The 25,138-nt window shown below is 41.1% G+C and overlaps 1 protein-coding gene across 1 annotated transcript in view; it reads left to right on the top strand.

Annotated features, from left to right (window-relative positions):
- LOC310815258 (contactin-associated protein-like 5) overlaps window positions 1-25,138 on the top strand; it is a gene marked incomplete at both ends in the record, with an annotated part of 53,701 nt that overhangs the window by 12,612 nt on the left and 15,951 nt on the right. The window contains 5 exons of the mRNA XM_083684995.1: window positions 6,694-6,841; window positions 7,031-7,234; window positions 7,775-7,959; window positions 21,562-21,705; window positions 22,411-22,675. Coding sequence (XP_083541121.1) covers window positions 6,694-6,841; window positions 7,031-7,234; window positions 7,775-7,959; window positions 21,562-21,705; window positions 22,411-22,675 — 946 coding nt within the window. The remainder of the gene's footprint in view (window positions 1-6,693; window positions 6,842-7,030; window positions 7,235-7,774; window positions 7,960-21,561; window positions 21,706-22,410; window positions 22,676-25,138) is intronic.

A 25,138-nucleotide genomic window follows, 5' to 3' on the forward strand; every position in this document is an offset into this window, starting at 1 on the left:
ATTTTTCAGTATATATGGTCCCAGCGGGAATCAAACCCACAACCTTAGCGTTGTTATTGCCATGCTCTACCAACTGAGCCACAGAGGACCGAATAGATTCACCCTGCTGTTCACTGTCTACTTCCCACAGTTTCCCCTGGTTTCTCTTTCTGGCTTTTTTCCGTAAGCGACCCACAACGGAAAACAGCCTGTGAAAGCCCCAGTAGTTAACGACGGCTCTATTCTTATATGAGTGCCAGTTGGTGTAGTTGCAGGAATTTAATTTATCGATGAGGACAATTCAACGAAAGGGGATATTTTAAAAAGAGGCCATTTATATCCTATGATGTAATATGGGCAGTAAAATTTTAACTTTATACAATTTAACAAGGAGGATAACACAACTTAGGTGACTATTTCAATGTTATCTAAACTTCTAACAAGAACTAAAATACTTATTTTTCTTTAAATGCAGATTTGTACTTTATTTAAGCTTTAAGTGTTACAGCATGGTAATACAATATAGCAATAAAGTAATTTAAGAAATAAAAGAAATTAAAGTAAATAAAAGGAATAAAAGAAATTCAATGAAATAAAAGGAATAAAATAAATTAAATCTTACCTTATCTGTCCCTACTCTGTCGAACTTAGTATAAATTTAGAGATGCTCTATCCAGCATCGGCATTTGCAACCACCGAATACTCTCGGTTCCTCTATCAGCCCAGCTGATTTCTCCGGAGCAGCACTGAGCCCTCAGCCGAGGGGCTTCGATGACCCACGCTTCCTAGTACAAGTAAAGTGGTCACTCAACCCCTTCCAAACCTTTAACAGAATCCCAACCACAGGCAGTTATGGGCAATGCCAAATACTGAGAGAACGAGGACTAAGTCTCAAGGTAGCTAATAGGGAATCCTCCAGGCTGGGGGCTCCAAAGTCTAAACTCTCTCCTGAGGGGTCTTTGGTCATGGATTTCCTGATTGGGCTAGACCACCTGGTCTTTAGACCTTCTGGTCTCTTAGGGATCCGTCCTCTGTGGGGTCTTATGGAAATGCCCATTGAGATGCTTTTGTCATCCCATTTTATACTTATTCTCCGGACCTGGACTCCTCCTGGTAGGTGGAAGGCTTTTAACCTTTAAGAACGTAGCGTCACACTGTTGTGACGGCCCCTGCTTTTCCATAAAAGCGTACCGTCACACGACTGTGTTTAGAATGTAGCTACCTGAGTATTCCAATCGCAGCGCAACAATGACCCTGTGTGGGCTAGCACTATGGCTCGATTGCTAACACAAGCTAACATTGTTCTCCTTCCGTCAATAATTGACTCTCTCCATATGATCTTGTCGTTATCATTTTGTTTACTTGGTCTAGTTTGTGTTATGCTTGTGTGATACTCGACTATGCATGGCAAGTGTTTTACTTCGAGGGGGCTCGATGGCTTCATAGCCACTGTCTTTCCACTGTACTGGTAGCACTAGTCAGTCATTACCAAGCACAATAGAACAGGGAAAACGACTGATTTGTATTGCTACATCCTCCGTATCATTCATGCACAATAACTGCGCAGACACCTCCAACTTGTCCCATTATAATTGCAACTTTATTACAGTTTGAAACACATAGCGGCTGTCACATACCCGGCATCTCATTCATTCATTCAGTGATACAGAATAAACACAAGTAGCGAACGTAATCTAAGGTAATAATAAAAACGTAGAATAAAGTATAGAAAGGGAACATGTCCGGGCGAACAAAAAGACGTCAGCTTACCGACGAGGAAATAAGGGAGATATTTTTGGACGTGGATGCTGAAGATGCTGCTGACGAACCTGCGCTAAATGAAGTTAAACCAGACGAGCAGTCATCGGACGATGAGGAGCTGCCAGAGAACCTGACGGCCCTTGATGAAGCGCCAGAGCCAGAGGACAGTGAGGTGTTTTCTTGGAGGAAGGGGGACTTCAGGCCAAAGGCCATCAGGTTTTCAAGGGGGTTGTCAGGGTTTCCAGCCAGGAAATAGCACAGAGGCAGAATGCTTCAAAATGTTTATCACCCCCTCCACTATTCAGTCTATAGTGACTGAAACAAACTGCTATGCCCAGTCACTGAGGGAACGTTTCAATAATGCTGGGAAGCTAGCTAAATGGGTGGATACAACTGTGGCAGAGTTGTATGTCTTTTTCTCTATACTTTTTCTCATGGGTCTCGTGAAAAAACAGAATGTTAGAGACTACTTTACCACCAATCCAATGCTATCGACCCCCTTCTTTGGTACCATCTTCTCCCAGGACCGCTTCCTCCTGCTAATGAGAGCCCTGTATTTCACGCCTACAACATCTACTGACCCCCTCCAGAAAATCTGTTTGGTTTTGACCCCAATTATTCAGGCTTTTAATCAAATTTTTTATCCCCACCAAAATGTATGCATTGATGAGTCAATGGTGAAGTGGAAAGGAAGGCTGTCCTTTAAACAGTTTATACCATCAAAACGTCATCGCTTTGGCATCAAACTGTTTGTATTATGTGATGTAACAACGGGATATGTCCAGGACCTCATAATATATACAGGGAAATCAACTGATGTCGCCACAATCAGGGGTCTGGGAATGTGAGGGTCAGTAGTAGCCATTTACCTTTTTTCCCAAAATCTAAACTGAGTCTATCTGAGATTGACAACCTACACAAAGTAAAATTCTGATACGTAGGCTATGTGATATTATCTGTGCAGTCAAAACAGGCTAACACTTCAAGCCTTATTCAGATAATTAAAAAAGTGGACTACCTCATCATCTGCCTGGCTGTGGGCTTGTTTACTGAATAGATGGGATATGAAATTCACGTTTATTTTTAGGAGTGTGTTTTCCACTAAGCTCTGAAATAGATATAGGGTACGAACTCAGACTACTTTACAGATACCAATTTGTCAACAAATCCTGTTGTTTTGTCTTGAATACACCGTGAACAGGCAGGGGCTATAGGCTAATGCTATGTAAAGTCTGTAGGCATAAAACATCGATTGGTATAAATTACAACTCTGATGTTTTCTACTATTTGATATATAAATAAGTTCACTTACCATTTGTAAAATCCATGGACCATGTGAAGGGGGGAATAGTCGGCGACAAACATTTGTTGGGTGAGAAATCTGACTGAGGTAAGGACAAATTCACGTGCAGCCGTCCTCTCAGTGTCTCTCTTTGATCTTTGCGGCAATAATCAGTACACGTTACGTTGTTACCATGACGTCATACTGTCTTGACAGAACCACTTGTTAATTAGTAGGCTTGCTAAACAAATATTGTAACATATTTTGATGAAAATTAATGATTAAATTGAAAAGACAGCAAATCAGTCCATGCTAGCTCTGCATATCCCCAGTGGCTGCTCTAACAATGACTATAGAATGCTACTATAGAACACTCGTGAAACGGCCTAAAAAAACCCACCCAGTTGAATACAATGGTAAAAAAAAAAACTACGTTCTTAAAGGTTAACCTATCAGACTTCTTTCTCCTTCCCCACACCACACTTGGGCATACCTTCCCCTGTTCTGGAAAGTACCTTAGGTGGATGTTGCACCATATTTGGGCACATCTTTCCCTGTTTGGAAAGTACCCTCCAGATAAGGCCCACGTCCCAAGGTCATTCACCTCTCTCTCCCTACCAAACTTGAATACAGATCAACACTTCAACTTCAACCATTAAACATGTTAAACACATTTCAATCATTAGTCAATCTTGAATCATTCTGTTAGGTACTCGAGTGAGACACATTTCCATCATTCTGTTAGGTACATTTGAAACATTAAATGTATGAAAACATGTACTATTGGTTATATTTGAATGGTTACATTTGTTGGTACTTTATTAGCTACATTGGAATAGTTATATTTTGATGTTATATCATTAGTTATTTAGTATATCCTATTGATAACACTTCATTTTACTTCAGAACATCATTACACCACACAGACCTGCCCGGAACCACATGGTTTTTATGGTTACATTCAATCACATTTCAGAATATCATTACTCCACACAGGCCTGTTTGGAACCAGATGGCGTTGCAGGTCGAGGGAAGTCCGTATCGGCCTTACTCCTTCTGCCTTACCCTGTCCCACTCTCTTCCCACTCATAAGGCAGGCAATCAGCTCAACCTTGTCTTCACAAGATCCTCCCATACCTCAAACCTCACTGTTACCCCTCTTCCGGTTTCTGACCATCATTTCGTATCCTTCTCCCTCCCTCTCAAATGCTCACCCTCCCAACCAGTCTCTACCCACACTGTGTCCTCTCGTCGCAGCATGTGCACCCTCTCACTCACCACTCTTTCTTCCTCTGTCTTGTCCACCCTACCCTCTGTTGAATCCTTCTCTTTTATTTCCACTGATGCAGCTTCCTCCACCCTCCTGTCCTCTCTTTCCTCATCCTTCGACTCTCTCTGTCCACAGATCTCAAGGCCGGCATCATCCACTCCACGCGCTCCCTGGCTGTCTGAAACCCTGCAAGCTTGTAGAATAGGGCTCCGGGCAGCTGAGAAGAAATTGAGAAAATCTGGCCTTCCTGATGATCGAGAAGCCTTATACTACCATTCCAAAATTCAATCCTCTCTGACCCAAGGAAACTGTTCTCCACATTTTCCTCACTCCTCAAACCTCCTCCTCCCCCTCCTCCCTCCTCTCTGTCTGCCGATGACTTTGTCACCTATTTTGAAAAGAAGGTTGATGACATTAGCAGCTCCTTCCCTCTACCTCTCTCCAACAATGCTACCTCTCCTCCCAAACCCACTGTGCAACACCCAGTCTCTGGTTTATCAGATTTCACCCCCCTCTCCCCTGATGATGTTCTAAAGCTGGTCACATCAAAGCGGGCAACCACCTGCCCCCTCGATCCTATCCCCTCCCCCTTTCTCCAATCCATCTCCAAAGACCTCCTTCCGTTCCATACACCTTAATCAATTCCTCTCTATCCACAGGATCTGTCCCAGCTGCCTTCAAGACAGCCAGAGTCAAGCCTCTTCTCAAGAAACCAACTCTTGACCCGTCTGCTGTCCATAACTACAGACGGTATCCCTTCTCTCCTTCTTATCTAAAACCCTTGAACGTGCTGTCTCTAACCAACTGTCTAACTACCTCCTTCAAAACAACTTCCTTGACCCTCACCAATCCGGCTTTAAAGCTGGGCACTCTACTGAAACTGCTCTCCTCACTGTCACGGAGGCTCTCCACTCCGCTCAAGCTTCCTCCCTCTCCTCTGTTCTCATTCTTCTGGACCTATCTGCTGCATTTGACACAGTAAACCACCCAATCCTTCTCTCCACCCTCTCAGAATTGGGCATCTCTGGCTCTGCACTCTCCTGGTTTGCATCCCACCTGGCCGGTCGCTCCTACCAGGTGACGTGAAGAGGATCGCTGTCCTCTCCATGACCCCTCACCACTGGTGTCCCCCAGGGCTCTGTCCTTGGGCCTTTACTGTTCTCTCTCTATACCAAATCTCTCGGCTCTGTAATTTCTTCACATGGTTTCTCCTACCACATCTACGCAGATGACACTCAACTTTTTCTCTCTTTCCCCCCTTTTGACTCACAGGTGGCAACATGTGTCTTGGCATGTCTTGCAGACATTTCTGCTTGGATGTCAGCCCACCACCACAAGCTCAACCTTGACAAGACTGAGCTGCTCTTCCTCCCAGGGAAAGCCTGCCCTCTCCAAGACTTCTCCATCACAGTAGAAAACTCTACTGTGACCTCCTCCCATACAGCCAAGAACCTTGGGGTGATCCTTGACAACCACTTATCCTGTGTGGCGAACATCACATCAACAGAACGCTCCTGTAGATTCTTCCTCTACAACATCAGAAGGATACATCCATTCCTCACCAGAGAAGCAGCACAACCTTTGGTCCAAACACTTGTAATCTCTCGCCTTGACTACTGCAATGCACTCTTGGCTGGAGTCCCCGCCTCCTCCATCAGGCCTCTGCAGCTCATCCAGAACGCTGCCGCTCGTCTGGTGTTCAATCTCCCCAAATTCTCCCATGTCACGCCTCTCCTCCACACCCTCCACTGGCTCCCGGTAGCAGCTCGCATCAAATTCAAGACCCTGGTGCTTGCCTACCGGGCGACAAAGGAAACAGCCCCTCCCTACTTGCAAGCAATGGTTAGCCCCCAGACCCCTGCAAGATCACTCCGCTCGTCCACCTCGGCTGCCCACCTGGCACCGCCGCCTCTACGTGGATGCAGTGGCCACGCTACTCGGTGGCGGCTTTTCACTCTCCTGGCGCCCCACTGGTGGAATGAGCTTCCCACTACTGTCAGGACTGCAGAGTCACTTCCGCCGTAGATTAAAAACCCATCTCTTCACGCTACATCTTAAGTCCCTCCCCAACCCTAGAGATCTCTTCACCCCCGCTACTCCCCCTGTACAAGTTCTCTCCTGCTAATAAAATAAATTAAAAAATAAATTAAAAAAAATAATTAAAAAATAGCCTACTGGCATTACGACTGCCTATGGCCCCTGGTGTGAGCATTGGTTACTTTGTCTTATGATGACTGTTGGATAAATGATTCACTTACTTAAACAAATGTATTGTCGTAAGTCGCTTTGGATAAAGGCGTCTGCTAAATGCTATAAATGTGAATGTAAAAATGATCAGTGTGTCTATGCTGATTCTGCCTGATGCAGACAGTGAAGCTCTCTCCTATCCTATCTCCTCCAGACATTCCCAGGGAATACCAACTCTGACAGTGTTGTTCACCACAAGCTCCTCCAGTCCATCAGGGCTCGTTTCCTGCGCTTCGTCCCTCTGGAGTGGAGCACCATCGGCTGGATAGGCCTCAGAGTGGAGGTCTACGGTTGTGCATACAGTGAGTACTACATATCATTGTGAGTGCGAGTGTGTGTGCATGCATGCGTGTGGAGAACTTATGTATTACTAGACCTTTATTGAAAGGTTATCAGTTACACAAACCCTGAGAATCCACTGAGACATTAGCTCAATGTCGTTGCAGTGCATAATCTTACCATGCACTCATCTTTCCATTGTTGGTACACAGAGTCAGATGTGGCGGACTTTAACGGCAGAAGTGCTCTGTTGTACCGGTTCAACCAGAAGTCCATGAGCACGGTGAAGGATATGATCTCTCTCAAGTTCAAGAGTCACGGGGCAGATGGGGTGTTGGTGCATGGAGCAGGTCAGAGAGGAGACTACCTGACACTGGAGCTGCAACATGGGACACTGGCACTGCACCTCAACCTGGGTAAGTGTAACTGAGTTGAGATGGTAAACTCACTCCTCAAGTTCATATACCCCCACCCGTGTTGTCGAATTGCTAGCTCTCCAATAGCGTAGCTGGTTAACATCGGGTATTTGAGGAGACGGTCACGTGTGTTGGCGAGTCAGAGTTCGAGGCTCGGTTAGAGCAAGTCGAATTGCGGGGCTACTGTTGTCTGTTTCATAAGCACGGGTCAAGACTCAAGTAGGACTACTAAATAACACCTATAGGTCAAGTAGATGGATGAATGATATCTCCGAAGTCTTAGTGCAAAGATGTAATGTGGATTCTGGTGAGTACCAGATACTTATTTGGATGAGAGGGTCAGAGAACTTGCTTGGCAACACAGGAACAGTGTAAACTGAGGTACCATTTCGGACATGTATGAACTCTGTGAGAAAATCTCTGGACTGGTTCATAATCTGCTCTCTAACTGTCTTGTCCATTTGTTCCTCAAACACATGCATCCATTTATCATTCCTATTCCACCGTAATCATTTACCTATTGTCATCCTGTCTCCCTAGATGACACCATGATCCATCCCAGAGATAGAGATGTGTCTGTAACCCTGGGCAGTCTGCTGGATGACCAGCACTGGCACTCTGTCCTCATCGAACGCTTCAACAAGCATGTCAACCTGACCGTGGACAGATACACACGCCACTTCAGCACCACAGGCACTGGCAACTCACTGGACGTGGACTATGAGGTGCCCCAACCTCCTAGTATCTGTGCATCGCTTCTCATTTTCCCTCAAAGTATATCGATATAAATGTCAATATGAGTGATATTTTTTCCACTTTTTTTCATTGTTTAATATTTTAAAGGGGCAATCTGAGATTCAAACAACAGAGCAGTCCGTTCACCCCAACACTTTTTCTGGTGAACAGCTGAGGGATGCATGGGGCTGGATATCCTATATATATCCTCTCAAATTCGACTTAGACTGAGCTATGGATGCAAGGACTGACCATCCATGAGATCAAACTTATAGTTTTAACCATGTTTTAAGCGATACAGTGTTTGTTTACAATTACATTGTTTACAAACAATGGAGTAAAACAAGCTTATATTTTGGGTTGTGATGGGGTAAGACAATTAATCTAAGTGAATGGGCCATTTATAAGTTATATTCTTCAAGAATCAATGGCTATATATCATGAATTTAAAATTCCAAACATGTACCATTTTAGATTGCCCTTTTTAAATAGCAGTTTTTGTGTGCACCTATTTTTTCTCTGGCCACTAATGCCAGGAATCCGGCAGCATGGCCTTGTTCAATAGCCGAAGTTGTTGAACTTAGCTACAGTATCTAATGTATTATGGAACTATTGGTTTCAGATGCAAATTTGATGGTAGCCTATAATTTTACGTGCACAGAGAATATAGTATACACATTGTGACAAAAAGTGATGACGTCACATAAATGTAATCATCGAAAATAATACTTGAAAATTATGTCTCCGCCCCCTTTGGGGGCGGATGTGGTGGGCTGTTGATGCTGGTCCAATGAGACGTGGGGGGAGAGGCTAAAGGTGTTCTGGTGTTTGTCGGAATTTGACATTTTTATGAGGATGTGGACACCCCCGTAGGATGTAGATCCGTGAGAATGGAATGTATGGGTTAGGGGGGAGGGGGGGGGGAGGGGAGGGGAGGGTAGGGGAGGGTAGGGGAGGGGAGGGGGCCCCCATGGGGGGCCCTGAACTGTCTGAAGAACCATCGGGGGTTCAGCTAAAGTTTGTCACTGATAAGGGGTGTTGGGAGGGGTGGTGATGACTTTATGTGGCATACAGGCATCTATGTCAAAATTGCATATGAGGCTTAAAATAAAACTTCAATACAGGGGGTTAAAATGGGCAATTAAAAAATGGTTAGGCTGCTACTCTAGTGCTAGTATTGTGTTCAATAATGAAGGGTTAGGGTTAATAAAAGGGGGTTTAAAAAAAAAGGTTCATTTTTAAAAAAATGTTTAGTTTCAAACGAGGGGTCTGCCCCAGTGGCACGGACGTGACGTTGATAAGATCATGTGTTTCCAGGGTAAAAGGTGTATATATATATATATATATATATATATATATATATATATATATATATATATATATGATCCTGTGTGAGAGCTGTAGTAGTGGTTGTGGCTATATGACTGTGTCTAAAATGGCTTCTACAAGGATGGAGGGGGAATTGGAAGGGTGTTTATTGCCCTATGAGACGTGGGTGAGAGTCTAAGGTGTTCTGGGGTTTGTCGGAACATGACATTTTTATGAGGATATGGTCACCCCCGTGCGCTATAGAACCGTGAGAATGGATTGGATGGATTAGATCGGGTCCTGGGGGGCCCTGAACTGTCTGAAGAACCACCGGGGTTCAGCTAAAGTTTGTCACTGATAAGGACTGTGGGATGGGTGGTGATGACTTTATGCTGCATACAGGCATCTATGTCAAAATTGCATATGAGGCTTAAAATAAAAGTTCAAATTGGATGGATTAGGGGGTTCCCAAGGGCCTTGAACTGTCTGAAGACCGACCGAGGTCCGGCTAAAGTTTGCCTCTGATAAGAGCATGTGTTTCCCGGGCAAAAAGATGTACATATATGTGACCCTGAGAGCTGGTCACAAAGGCCCAAAGACTTGTGACAGCTGCATCTGATCAATCTCTCTCCACCATGGAGGTGCAATTGTGTGGAAATGACCGGCTGTGTGTTCTACCTCTTGTTACCTGTTCAAGTGTTATGGTAACATCACACTGCCGGTCATTTCCTCATAATTACACGTGATATATCTATCTGATAGGCATCGCTTGAGTCTTGCATTGAGGTTCAACGTTTTTCAACGTTTGCCATGTGGGACAGTGAACCTGCATTCTGTAATCCTAGTTTTTGTAAGCTATCCTGAAGCATGTTCTAAATGTTTTTTCAAGAAAAAAGTGGCTTGAAAGTCTTGGGATCTTTAGCATTGAGCTGTAAGACCAAATTGTTAGGAAAGTATTTGTTGGTCGTACAAAGCTTTTGGCTTTTTCCTTTTTTTCTACATGCCAATGGAACAGCATTTTTAGCACCTTTTTTTTATTTGAGATGGATATGGGAAGTTTAGAAACCAATGCTGGATAACAATACAATCTGACTTAAAGAAGCATATTGCATATCTTTGAATATAGACATGTTGCATATGTAGGTATGTTCGCAAGTAACATGTCAGTAAAGAAAAGGGTAATGAAAGTCATAGCAGCTCACCACCAAAAATCTGAATTTGACTATGGGTATTGTCTCTTATTTTAACCCTTGGCTTGACATTTTAAATGTACAACATGTACCGCTATATTCCCATAGACACATATAGAGTTCATGAAAAGTATCACTAATTTGGATCATTATCTCACAATTTGTTATTTAGGTCGATTTTTAGGATAGAACTTGAGTTGCTGGTATTATTGTGGGAACTCAAATCAGTCACTCAGCTTTTTCTATAGGCTACCCTCATCAATGCAGAATATGTGCTTGTCCAATGAAATGTGAATGTTCTCGTTTCAGTACGCTGAACGCTTCATCTTTCACTCCACCGTTTCCTAAATCATTTTACCTCATATCCTTTGTTCATCCTAAATTTGTTTCTAATACTGCTTATTCATGTTTTAAGTTACCTATTTATACCAGCACCTTAGATTACCAGACCTGTACAACATTTGATAACAATGTTATTTTTGCACTAAAATAAAATGACTTTTGGAGCTATTGCTTGAGTTGAGTCTAGTGTGTTTCAGATGGTTGGACGTTCAGATTGTTCTGTTTTAGAGAGGAGAGGTGATGAGGGCAGGTGGATGTTCATCATGAAGCTTACTTTGTTTAATACCAGGCTAGTTTGGCGGGTGAGACCACACCAACTCATTGCATAGCTTGTTAACCAACTGGTCCCGGATACACGTAATGTACGTGCACTACTAATTCAGAAATTCATTTTTACACCCATTGGTCGAGAGGGATATTAACTAGCCAACTAGCATGCAGTGGGTGATATTACAGAGAATAATGCCTTTAATGTTTTATTACAGAAATAACTGCCAATAGGTTGTCATTGAATCTCCCCCCATAAAATGTTGCTGTTCATTAGTTATGATCTCAGTTTTGAGCTATGGTGAAGCGTAACAGTGCATATGCAAAACATTGTGAAACTGACATTTATTTTGACTTTTGTTGGACATTCAATATGTAGGCTAGGCTATATCTTACTGGTTGTTTGTAGTCTGTCTGTCTATCTCTAGTGTGTGGAAAGTATCCAGCAAATTGGTTCTTCGATGAATATGTGTAGGCCTAGTACTTGTTTCTGTGGTCACCGAAACTACAGCATTTATAGAGAAGTCAAGCTGCAAAAATGCATCATGGAATGTTGCCACTGGCCATGCAGGTAGAACTAGTTACATATCAGGATGTAGTTGAATTATCTGTCAACCTGTACATTTTTCATCGTTAGGGGACACAGTTTATCTGAAGCTAATCTATTTCCAGTGAATGGATATGTTCATGGGTGTGTGTGTTGTCATTCCAATGAGGGATAAGTGCTTAATTTGAGAGTGACCTGAACAATAGCAAGCCCAGGATGTAAATAATGAAATCACATTTAAATCATACATGCACCATTTCTAGTCTAGTACTTGCATAAAAACTAGGCTTAAGGGTGCCCTCTGATCAGATCTTGACAGTTTTTAGGGAAAAGGCACATTTAATTGCGAAAGAGTATGGTTATGAGGGGTCTGTTTTGTTTAACTAAATGGCATATCATCATGGATATCATAGACCAATTCAGCTCACCAGTAGGCACATTTCACGTGCCTCTGTTGCTTGAATGCAACAATTGAATTGGATTCAATTGGATTGTCTGATGATCTTTTTTCATCATGCTTAATCGAGTTGTTGGGAGTGTTTTAGAGATTGTTTAACGTCGTCATTGCTCGGCTTTACCCTTTGTTGGTTTGTATGACTTCTTCAACTGGTCCCCACATGGATGTCTCAGTTCAGTTGTCAATCTCCATTCAAAATGGGGCTAAGAATAGTATAGATGGATGCCTTTTCCATATGACCCATATTTCTGTGTTGCAGAAGGACATTCAAGCAAACAATGTTAATAACAAAATGAAACGTGAATCTGGGTTTGCACTATTGTAGGCCTATAGCCTACTGCTGACCATCTAAACATCTCCTAAAAGTATAATATCAGATACATAGGCACAGTAATGCCTCTCTTTGCCTTTCTCCTATCTTCCCCTGAAGAGCTAACCTCCCCTTATAGTAGAGTATAACTTATTTTCTTAATTCAAAGGTAACAATAGGTAACACTGAATGTACTGAAAGCCAGAGTGTTGATATACTTTAAGAAATGACGTATCCACCTGTAATATGCGTATTATGCATGTTCATTAACTTGAACTTATTGACCCCTCAAATTGGGATAGTAAGAAGTCGAAGTTGTCTTTGTTTTCTGATGTCTGTTCTCTGGCAAAAATTGACCCTAAGAATGAGACTGATGGAACATTAGTCATGTTAGTCGTTGAATAGGCATCTACTAGAAAGATTGAATTTGAGATGGTGCGAAGATTGGTCCTACTTTGTATTGCCTGTTGAGGTGCTGTAATAGAGGAGCTGTTACCATAGTTGCGGTGTCGTGTGATCTTATTGTATGTTTAATTTTGGCTTCAGCTTTTACTATTCATATTCCCATCAGACGACAGTTTTTTCCTCAAGTAACCAACAGAAACAATTAATGTTTGTCACCTTTTGCGGAATGCCTGAAAATGTTATGGTTATCGTTAAACCCCCCCCTACAACCTTTAATACGCGTAATGGCTCCATAACAATGATGCTTCTCGTACCGTTGTCCGTTATGGTTTATGAGTTGACTTCTCTTGTATTTTTGTTTGTTTAGCTTATGTCTAGATGTTGCTCTTTTATTCCCCAAAAATATGTATGATGGCTTCTGCAGGCCCTGCTACAGTATGATGGTCTCATATCTCACTCTGTCTTGAGTAGTCAACATTTTATTTTATTTTATCAGGTCTTTTTTGGTTGCGTTCATTTGGAGAACTATGATAGTCGTCACGCAGAGCTTGGCTCCATCCATCCATCGACTCGCAGCGACTCTATCCTGAGAAAGTACGGTTGCAAAAGAAATCGGAGAACTTTCGTAGAGCTTCCCCAAACCGAACCAATGCCATATAGCTGAATTACATGCAACATGCAAGACCTCATAACTAATAATGCAAGGTATTTTGTATCTTTCCGAAAGCATTGAGGGCTTCAGAGCAACTTGGCTTTTTATATACCAACTTGGAAAATTACCTCAGAACGGTCTCGGGTGCTAGTGTTGTATATCCCTAATTTATGATGACAAAGATCAATTTTAGTGACCAAATGACACAAGCCAATACTGTGTACAAACTTTATCATTTTACTTCCTTTAACCTTTAGTTAAGCAAAATTTGTAATTATGGATGAACTTTGAATGTATGTACATTAAAGTTCATGGGACCAAATTTTGTAATTGGGAGTTCAAGTCTCAATGTTGTTATGTACGCTTGCAAATCCACCCTTTTTAAAATGTAGTAATACTGTAACTAAAACAACCAATGAACGCTCAGCAGACACTGAGTTGGGACTCATTTGTGTGGCAATATAAGCTGTAGTCATGACTGGATGATATATTGATGTACCAATGAAATGGATATTTAGATTTGCAATGAATCACTATCAATATTCCTGCAATATGTTTTGGTAGTATAAATAGTGGGCTGCGGATTGAAAGAAAGAGGCATGTTGATGGGATGTTGTATGCAGAGCAATAATGACTAAAGTCTGAGTTGGAGTTATGATTTGCTGAGCAGTGTAGATGGGCCAACGTTAGGTAAGATGCATGGCAGGTATCACTCTGAGCTGTACCCGGGCCTGGGGTCTCCAGCACGTCTTGTGGCAACTTTCATTTAACATTTAAGCATTGGTAGGAGGTCATCTAATTAATTGAATATAGGTTACATGTAACTTTGCAAACCTATAAGTAGTGTTTTTAGTGGTTCGTAGTTGGCTTATAGATGCCACTGAGTGATCATCAAGGATCTAACATCTGCATCTTGAAGTGATGTTATGCAGTGCCGCAATAAAACCAGCGAGGCTTTTCTTGCCCTTTGCCATTTAAAGCTGTTTGTTGCAACCAGAAAACGACAAGAACAGTAGCACGCTATTCATTATCCAAATTTGATACAGTTTTTGATATGACGATAGATGTATTTTTGCATGCTACATTTTACAAAGGGAATACACATTTGAAATTACTTTTCTCAATGTATTTGTGACATGATATACTGATGTAGTGGCCTATATCGGTCATTCAAGAGATCAATCGATTGAAAGGCACTGTACAGAGAAGGTTGTGTGGAAATTAAATTAAAGTTCTTATGTCATTCTTGTTGTCTGAGCTGAAAACATCCTGCATGTTATTGTTTTATGTGTGCCTTTTCAGAGATTTCCTTTCCACCTCCCATATACTGGGGTTGCCATCCCTATTTCATTTACATCGCCACATAAAATAATTTCTACATTAATTATCATGCAACCTTAAAAGTGAAGACGCTGCATAGAACGATCAGTATTTGTGTTTTGCACTTTCAAAGTAGTTTCAAAATTGCCCCACTTAAGGTTGGGCAAACTGACAAAAAACAACAATAAAAGACGAGGTAATTTAAGCTATCGATAGGAATTATAAGGAATAACATGACTTTGAAGAGCTTTTCTTAAAAGGTAAAAGATATATCTATATATATATCTATCTATCTATATAGATAGATATTCATATATATTCATGAAGTATCTCATAAACCTGATATATGCTGCATTGACTTTTCTCATTTCTTTTTTTTCTTTTGTGTTCTTCATATTATCCAATAAAAAATTGTATTTCCCCTTTTTTGAGAGGTTTGATCATCACCTAAGGCTGTGCACTGGCCATGCAAAAGCTATTTTCTGATTAAGGAGGTCTTGAACAACATGTACTGCTACATGTTCACTGTCAGATGGAATGAAAGGGTATGTATGAATCTGAAGCGGAATGGTTACGTAGGATTATGTGTAATTTATGCAATTGTTAACATTACATTTGATCAAAGGAATATTTCTAAATTGTAGCGAAGGTACTTTCCATGTTTTGCTTTGTAAGGATGCTGTATGTGTCCATATAGCCTAAAACACTGGGTTAAATCAATGAGGACTTAATGTCCACCAACACAACTATCGGGTACCTGGCGACTCCATGCTGTTCAATGTGACTGGTGACTCAGGTATTGCTGTGGAAGGGCTGTATCTGCTACTGTGTCCATCCCTGTCCTATTCCCCCGCACCTTTGTCTTAAGATAGCCTTTGAACTACACATGGAGTACATTCTTCTCGTACATTTGGTCTTAAAAAAAGTTGAGACATGAGAACATTGATTTAACCCAGTGTTTTAGGGTACAGCTCAGAGTGATACCTGCCATGCATCTTACCTAACGTTGGCCCATCTACACTGCTCAGCAAATCATAACTCCAACTCAGACTTTAGTCATTATTGCTCTGCATACAACATCCCATCAACATGCCTCTTTCTTTCAATCCGCAGCCCACTATTTATACTACCAAAACATATTGCAGGAATATTGATAGTGATTCATTGCAAATCTAAATATCCATTTCATTGGTACATCAATATATCATCCAGTCATGACTACAGCTTATATTGCCACACAAATGAGTCCCAACTCAGTGTCTGCTGAGCGTTCATTGGTTGTTTTAGTTACAGTATTACTACATTTTAAAAAGGGTGGATTTGCAAGCGTACATAACAACATTGAGACTTGAACTCCCAATTACAAAATTTGGTCCCATGAACTTTAATGTACATACATTCAAAGTTCATCCATAATTACAAATTTTGCTTAACTAAAGGTTAAAGGAAGTAAAATGATAAAGTTTGTACACAGTATTGGCTTGTGTCATTTGGTCACTAAAATTGATCTTTGTCATCATAAATTAGGGATATACAACACTAGCACCCGAGACCGTTCTGAGGTAATTTTCCAAGTTGGTATATAAAAAGCCAAGTTGCTCTGAAGCCCTCAATGCTTTCGGAAAGATACAAAATACCTTGCATTATTAGTTATGAGGTCTTGCATGTTGCATGTAATTCAGCTATATGGCATTGGTTCGGTTTGGGGAAGCTCTACGAAAGTTCTCCGATTTCTTTTGCAACCGTACTTTCTCAGGATAGAGTCGCTGCGAGTCGATGGATGGATGGAGCCAAGCTCTGCGTGACGACTATCATAGTTCTCCAAATGAACGCAACCAAAAAAGACCTGATAAAATAAAATAAAATGTTGACTACTCAAGACAGAGTGAGATATGAGACCATCATACTGTAGCAGGGCCTGCAGAAGCCATCATACATATTTTTGGGGAATAAAAGAGCAACATCTAGACATAAGCTAAACAAACAAAAATACAAGAGAAGTCAACTCATAAACCATAACGGACAACGGTACGAGAAGCATCATTGTTATGGAGCCATTACGCGTATTAAAGGTTGTAGGGGGGGGTTTAACGATAACCATAACATTTTCAGGCATTCCGCAAAAGGTGACAAACATTAATTGTTTCTGTTGGTTACTTGAGGAAAAAACTGTCGTCTGATGGGAATATGAATAGTAAAAGCTGAAGCCAAAATTAAACATACAATAAGATCACACGACACCGCAACTATGGTAACAGCTCCTCTATTACAGCACCTCAACAGGCAATACAAAGTAGGACCAATCTTCGCACCATCTCAAATTCAATCTTTCTAGTAGATGCCTATTCAACGACTAACATGACTAATGTTCCATCAGTCTCATTCTTAGGGTCAATTTTTGCCAGAGAACAGACATCAGAAAACAAAGACAACTTCGACTTCTTACTATCCCAATTTGAGGGGTCAATAAGTTCAAGTTAATGAACATGCATAATACGCATATTACAGGTGGATACGTCATTTCTTAAAGTATATCAACACTCTGGCTTTCAGTACATTCAGTGTTACCTATTGTTACCTTTGAATTAAGAAAATAAGTTATACTCTACTATAAGGGGAGGTTAGCTCTTCAGGGGAAGATAGGAGAAAGGCAAAGAGAGGCATTACTGTGCCTATGTATCTGATATTATACTTTTAGGAGATGTTTAGATGGTCAGCAGTAGGCTATAGGCCTACAATAGTGCAAACCCAGATTCACGTTTCATTTTGTTATTAACATTGTTTGCTTGAATGTCCTTCTGCAACACAGAAATATGGGTCATATGGAAAAGGCATCCATCTATACTATTCTTAGCCCCATTTTGAATGGAGATTGACAACTGAACTGAGACATCCATGTGGGGACCAGTTGAAGAAGTCATACAAACCAACAAAGGGTAAAGCCGAGCAATGACGACGTTAAACAATCTCTAAAACACTCCCAACAACTCGATTAAGCATGATGAAAAAAGATCATCAGACAATCCAATTGAATCCAATTCAATTGTTGCATTCAAGCAACAGAGGCACGTGAAATGTGCCTACTGGTGAGCTGAATTGGTCTATGATATCCATGATGATATGCCATTTAGTTAAACAAAACAGACCCCTCATAACCATACTCTTTCGCAATTAAATGTGCCTTTTCCCTAAAAACTGTCAAGATCTGATCAGAGGGCACCCTTAAGCCTAGTTTTTATGCAAGTACTAGACTAGAAATGGTGCATGTATGATTTAAATGTGATTTCATTATTTACATCCTGGGCTTGCTATTGTTCAGGTCACTCTCAAATTAAGCACTTATCCCTCATTGGAATGACAACACACACACCCATGAACATATCCATTCACTGGAAATAGATTAGCTTCAGATAAACTGTGTCCCCTAACGATGAAAAATGTACAGGTTGACAGATAATTCAACTACATCCTGATATGTAACTAGTTCTACCTGCATGGCCAGTGGCAACATTCCATGATGCATTTTTGCAGCTTGACTTCTCTATAAATGCTGTAGTTTCGGTGACCACAGAAACAAGTACTAGGCCTACACATATTCATCGAAGAACCAATTTGCTGGATACTTTCCACACACTAGAGATAGACAGACAGACTACAAACAACCAGTAAGATATAGCCTAGCCTACATATTGAATGTCCAACAAAAGTCAAAATAAATGTCAGTTTCACAATGTTTTGCATATGCACTGTTACGCTTCACCATAGCTCAAAACTGAGATCATAACTAATGAACAGCAACATTTTATGGGGGGAGATTCAATGACAACCTATTGGCAGTTATTTCTGTAATAAAACATTAAAGGCATTATTCTCTGTAATATCACCCACTGCATGCTAGTTGGCTAGTTAATATCCCTCTCGACCAATGGGTGTAAAAATGAATTTCTGAATTAGTAGTGCACGTACATTACGTGTATCCGGGACCAGTTGGTTAACAAGCTATGCAATGAGTTGGTGTGGTCTCACCCGCCAAACTAGCCTGGTATTAAACAAAGTAAGCTTCATGATGAACATCCACCTGCCCTCATCACCTCTCCTCTCTAAAACAGAACAATCTGAACGTCCAACCATCTGAAACACACTAGACTCAACTCAAGCAATAGCTCCAAAAGTCATTTTATTTTAGTGCAAAAATAACATTGTTATCAAATGTTGTACAGGTCTGGTAATCTAAGGTGCTGGTATAAATAGGTAACTTAAAACATGAATAAGCAGTATTAGAAACAAATTTAGGATGAACAAAGGATATGAGGTAAAATGATTTAGGAAACGGTGGAGTGAAAGATGAAGCGTTCAGCGTACTGAAACGAGAACATTCACATTTCATTGGACAAGCACATATTCTGCATTGATGAGGGTAGCCTATAGAAAAAGCTGAGTGACTGATTTGAGTTCCCACAATAATACCAGCAACTCAAGTTCTATCCTAAAAATCGACCTAAATAACAAATTGTGAGATAATGATCCAAATTAGTGATACTTTTCATGAACTCTATATGTGTCTATGGGAATATAGCGGTACATGTTGTACATTTAAAATGTCAAGCCAAGGGTTAAAATAAGAGACAATACCCATAGTCAAATTCAGATTTTTGGTGGTGAGCTGCTATGACTTTCATTACCCTTTTCTTTACTGACATGTTACTTGCGAACATACCTACATATGCAACATGTCTATATTCAAAGATATGCAATATGCTTCTTTAAGTCAGATTGTATTGTTATCCAGCATTGGTTTCTAAACTTCCCATATCCATCTCAAATAAAAAAAAGGTGCTAAAAATGCTGTTCCATTGGCATGTAGAAAAAAAGGAAAAAGCCAAAAGCTTTGTACGACCAACAAATACTTTCCTAACAATTTGGTCTTACAGCTCAATGCTAAAGATCCCAAGACTTTCAAGCCACTTTTTTCTTGAAAAAACATTTAGAACATGCTTCAGGATAGCTTACAAAAACTAGGATTACAGAATGCAGGTTCACTGTCCCACATGGCAAACGTTGAAAAACGTTGAACCTCAATGCAAGACTCAAGCGATGCCTATCAGATAGATATATCACGTGTAATTATGAGGAAATGACCGGCAGTGTGATGTTACCATAACACTTGAACAGGTAACAAGAGGTAGAACACACAGCCGGTCATTTCCACACAATTGCACCTCCATGGTGGAGAGAGATTGATCAGATGCAGCTGTCACAAGTCTTTGGGCCTTTGTGACCAGCTCTCAGGGTCACATATATGTACATCTTTTTGCCCGGGAAACACATGCTCTTATCAGAGGCAAACTTTAGCCGGACCTCGGTCGGTCTTCAGACAGTTCAAGGCCCTTGGGAACCCCCTAATCCATCCAATTTGAACTTTTATTTTAAGCCTCATATGCAATTTTGACATAGATGCCTGTATGCAGCATAAAGTCATCACCACCCATCCCACAGTCCTTATCAGTGACAAACTTTAGCTGAACCCCGGTGGTTCTTCAGACAGTTCAGGGCCCCCCAGGACCCGATCTAATCCATCCAATCCATTCTCACGGTTCTATAGCGCACGGGGGTGACCATATCCTCATAAAAATGTCATGTTCCGACAAACCCCAGAACACCTTAGACTCTCACCCACGTCTCATAGGGCAATAAACACCCTTCCAATTCCCCCTCCATCCTTGTAGAAGCCATTTTAGACACAGTCATATAGCCACAACCACTACTACAGCTCTCACACAGGATCATATATATATATATATATATATATATATATATATATATATACACCTTTTACCCTGGAAACACATGATCTTATCAACGTCACGTCCGTGCCACTGGGGCAGACCCCTCGTTTGAAACTAAACATTTTTTTAAAAATGAACCTTTTTTTTTAAACCCCCTTTTATTAACCCTAACCCTTCATTATTGAACACAATACTAGCACTAGAGTAGCAGCCTAACCATTTTTTAATTGCCCATTTTAACCCCCTGTATTGAAGTTTTATTTTAAGCCTCATATGCAATTTTGACATAGATGCCTGTATGCCACATAAAGTCATCACCACCCCTCCCAACACCCCTTATCAGTGACAAACTTTAGCTGAACCCCCGATGGTTCTTCAGACAGTTCAGGGCCCCCCATGGGGGCCCCCTCCCCTCCCCTACCCTCCCCTCCCCTCCCCCCCCCTCCCCCCTAACCCATACATTCCATTCTCACGGATCTACATCCTACGGGGGTGTCCACATCCTCATAAAAATGTCAAATTCCGACAAACACCAGAACACCTTTAGCCTCTCCCCCCACGTCTCATTGGACCAGCATCAACAGCCCACCACATCCGCCCCCAAAGGGGGCGGAGACATAATTTTCAAGTATTATTTTCGATGATTACATTTATGTGACGTCATCACTTTTTGTCACAATGTGTATACTATATTCTCTGTGCACTATTTCTCACATTTATGCTATAGCAACAAATACAAGAGAGGACGAGTCAACAACATGTTTGAAGTATGATTTGTTAGAATATGAGCTTTTTAAAACTATGATTTTCAGTGCAAGAACACTTTGCTTTCCATTTCAGCACTTCAAGCATCCTGCACTGTATTTCAAGGGCACCCTCCTCAATACACACACACACACCATGAATGTACACATCAGATATCACATCTTGAATGAAAATCATTATTTGTTTGTGAATGTTAATTGTTGTGGTGCAATCTGTAATATCTTGGTTTTATTCTTCACACAGCTCAGCTTTGGAGGCATTCCTCTACCCGGTAAGCCAGGAGCCTTTCTTAGGGAAAACTTTTATGGCTGCATTGAGAACCTCTATTACAACGGATTAAATATCATTGACCTGGCCAAGCGACGCAAGCCCCAAATCTACAGTGTGGTAAGACTTATACTACCATACTGTCCTGTACTCTCATTGAATTGTCACTTGAATTTGTCATTGCCAAGCAATGTCATTGCCAAGCACGATGTAATGTAAAAAAAAAAAAAATTAACGCTGCATGGTCCTTTGGAAATATTAATGGCGTGATGGATTCAAAGTTTTAACTATGGTTATTACACCATGAAGTGAGAAACGTCAGTGCACATTTCATTTGAATTGACAAGATCAATAGTGCCACTGTTAATTGAGTTCTCTTTATCATTCAACAGAGGCAATTATTATTCAGGTGTATTGTATAGAATGAGAGGAGTGCAGGAGGCAGTAAAGGTGCTGGATATGCTGGTGGTATAGGCTGTAATCTCTGGATGATCTCTGCTTTTCTGTGGTAGTGGGATCAATGATGTGTTCACTATGTGCTCCACTTGGCTGAACGTGTGTATTGGACATGTCTGAACTCTGTATTCACCCTCACTGCCCCTGGGATGGAAAAGCTGAATAAGTGATGACGTTTGACATTTCCTTGGCCTTTCCACTCAGTGACCAGACTACAGTATATCTGCCACTGTGTGTGTGTGTGTGTGTGTGCACGCACATGTGTGTCATAGGAAAGCATGTCATAGGAAGCTGTAACTAAAGATATTGCTAATTTCAGCACATGGAAGTACACCACTTGAACAACCACGTGTGTCCTCCTATTCCCAGGGCAACGTGACCTTTTCCTGCTCGGAACCTGAGCTGGTGGCTAGCACCTTCCTGAGTTCCAACAGCAGCTTCCTGTCTCTCCCTAAGGAGCCCAAGATGGAGGGGCTTTTTGTTTCTTTCAAATTCCGCACCTGGAACCAAGAGGGGCTTCTGTTCTCCACCGGTTGGGCTCACAGCTCAGATCACCTGCTCCTGCACATCAGTAAAGGCCAGCTCCGTCTCAGGCACCATAGTTCCTCAGTGCAGAAGTCAGACATCTCCATAGGTTAGCAGCTACTGTAGACACAGCCACCTGACTCTGACTGTTTTCACTGTTTCATCTACAGTGTGATTGGCAGGTTGTCAGCCATTCAAATCAAATCAAAGTTTATTTATCGTATGCACAGGATACAGGATGTAAACGGTACAACAAAATGCTTACTACGAGCTACCTCTCAACAGTGCAGTGAAATCTCAAGGAGAAGAAAAAATTGTTAAATAATAACAATTACACATTAGGTAATAAGGCACAGTAAAGTGTTAAATCAATGACAATACATTATTAAATCTGCAAGCAGCGATTAATGGGGTCTAAGCCTCATGGCAAGGTCATGAGATCAAACGGCTATCTGAGAATGGTCAAGGGAGAGCCTTGGAGATGTGACCCTGATGATGAAGTTATTGCCTAATATTATGAAAGTTGCTCCGAATAAAAAAGTAGGCAGAGGAAATGCATGTTTCAAGTTTCATAATGATAGTGCCAACCGTCTTTGATTAATAGGCATTTATATGATAGACTGCGCCCACAAGCCCAACAATATGGCCAATTATGACCATGTTTAATGACCATGTTTAAGATATTGGTTAAGACTGTACCCCAGGGCATGTGTACCACGTTTCATGACATTTAGTGAACCACATCAAGAGATATCAAAACATGGCATTTATGGCGTGGGAAGTGGGACAATTATCCACTCCAGGGTAAATAATCCCTCATACCACCAGTACGTCCTCTACAAAATATATGTAAGTAGGTCTACTGTATATTCTCGCATTATAAAATTCTGTACACTATACAGTACCCTTCATAAGTAATGGGACAGTGAAGCATTTTTTTTTCTTTTGGCTCTATAATCCCAAAGTGAAATCAAACAATTACTATGAGGTTAAAGTAAAGATTCACAGCTTTTATTTGAGGGTATTTGTGTACATACCATTTAGAAACACTTTTTATACATTGTCCCTCTATTTTTTGGCACCAAAAGTAATGGGACAATTGGCTTCACAGGTGTTTCTGGTAAGTCAAGTGTTCTGTCACCTGATTTGTGCAGGCATAAGAGAGCTCTCAATGTAGTATCTAGTATGGATGATGAGCCTTGTGTTTGCCTTTGGAATCTGCTATTGGTGTCTGTCAACATGAGGACCAAAGAAGTGTCAATAAAAGTCAAGTAAGCCATTATTAGGCTGAAACATCTTAGCCAAAACCTTAGGTTTGCCAAAATCAACAGTTTGGAACATCATTGAAAAGAAAAAAAACCCACTGGTGAGCAATTGCAAACGGGCTGGTAGGCCAAGCAAGACTTCTACAGTGGATGACCGAAGAATGCTCACCATGAAAACCCCCAAAACAACTGTCCCACAGAGCAGGAACACTCTCCAGGATTTAGGCATGAATGTGTCAGACTACTATCCGCAGAATACATCACCAGCCGAACTACAGAGGCTTCATTGCAAGGTGGTCTAGAAAAAGGTTTTGTGGACCGATGAGATGAATATTATCATGTACTAGAATGATTGCAAGTGGAAAGTTTGGAGAAAAAAGGATCTACCCAAGATTTACAGCATACCAGCCACTAGAACTGGCTAACTTGGCATAACTAACTGGCTAACTGCAGCAGCAGAATATATTCTGAAGTGTACAGAAACATCCTGTCTGCCTCAAAATTCATTGGATGGCGCTTCATCATACAGTAAGACAATGACTCAAAACATACTGCCATAGCAACTAGGGAGTTTTTCAGGGGGAAAAAAGTGGACAGTTCTTGACTGGCCAATGGGTCGCAGACTTCAGGCAGGTATTGCATGCAAAGGATTGTCGACCAAATACTAAACATGAGTGCTTGTATATAAAAAGTGTCATTTCTAAATTGTGAAAACAGTATGTACACAAATACCATCAAATAAAAGCTGAGGATATATACTTTAACCTCATAGTAATTGTTTGATTTAAAATCCAAACAGAGCCAAAAAAAAAAGAAAATGCTTCACTGTCCCATTATTCAGGCAGGGCACTGTTCTATCTAAAACATCAACTGACCAATGTTGTATACAGTACATAGATTGCCTCAGCGCTTTGTGTCAATTACTAATGAAATCATGCAACCGTGCATGGCTTTGATAGGGTATAAAATCAAATAGGAGAATATCTTAAAGTTTGTATACTGTACAGATTGCAGAAAAATATGCATACCTTCATAGAAAATACATTTGGCCATTATGCACAAACTAAACAGATGGCTGTTAGAATCATCTGAAAGTTATCAAATTCCACTTCTTCAATCCATGGTAATATTGGGAAGGGAGATAATATAAACAAGCATACAATAGGCCCCTTACCCCCCAGTAGTCACAGTTTATCTATAAACACCCATAAAGGGAACCTGTTTGTTTTCCTTCAGTTGTTCTATTTTGCTGCATTTAGACTAGAGTAATATGGTTCATGTTCGTTCACCGTGTACGTATTTTTGAA

The sequence above is a fragment of the Argentina silus genome (genome assembly GCF_951799395.1).
Source record: "Argentina silus genome assembly, chromosome: 14".
NCBI classification, from domain to species: domain Eukaryota; kingdom Metazoa; phylum Chordata; class Actinopteri; order Argentiniformes; family Argentinidae; genus Argentina; species Argentina silus.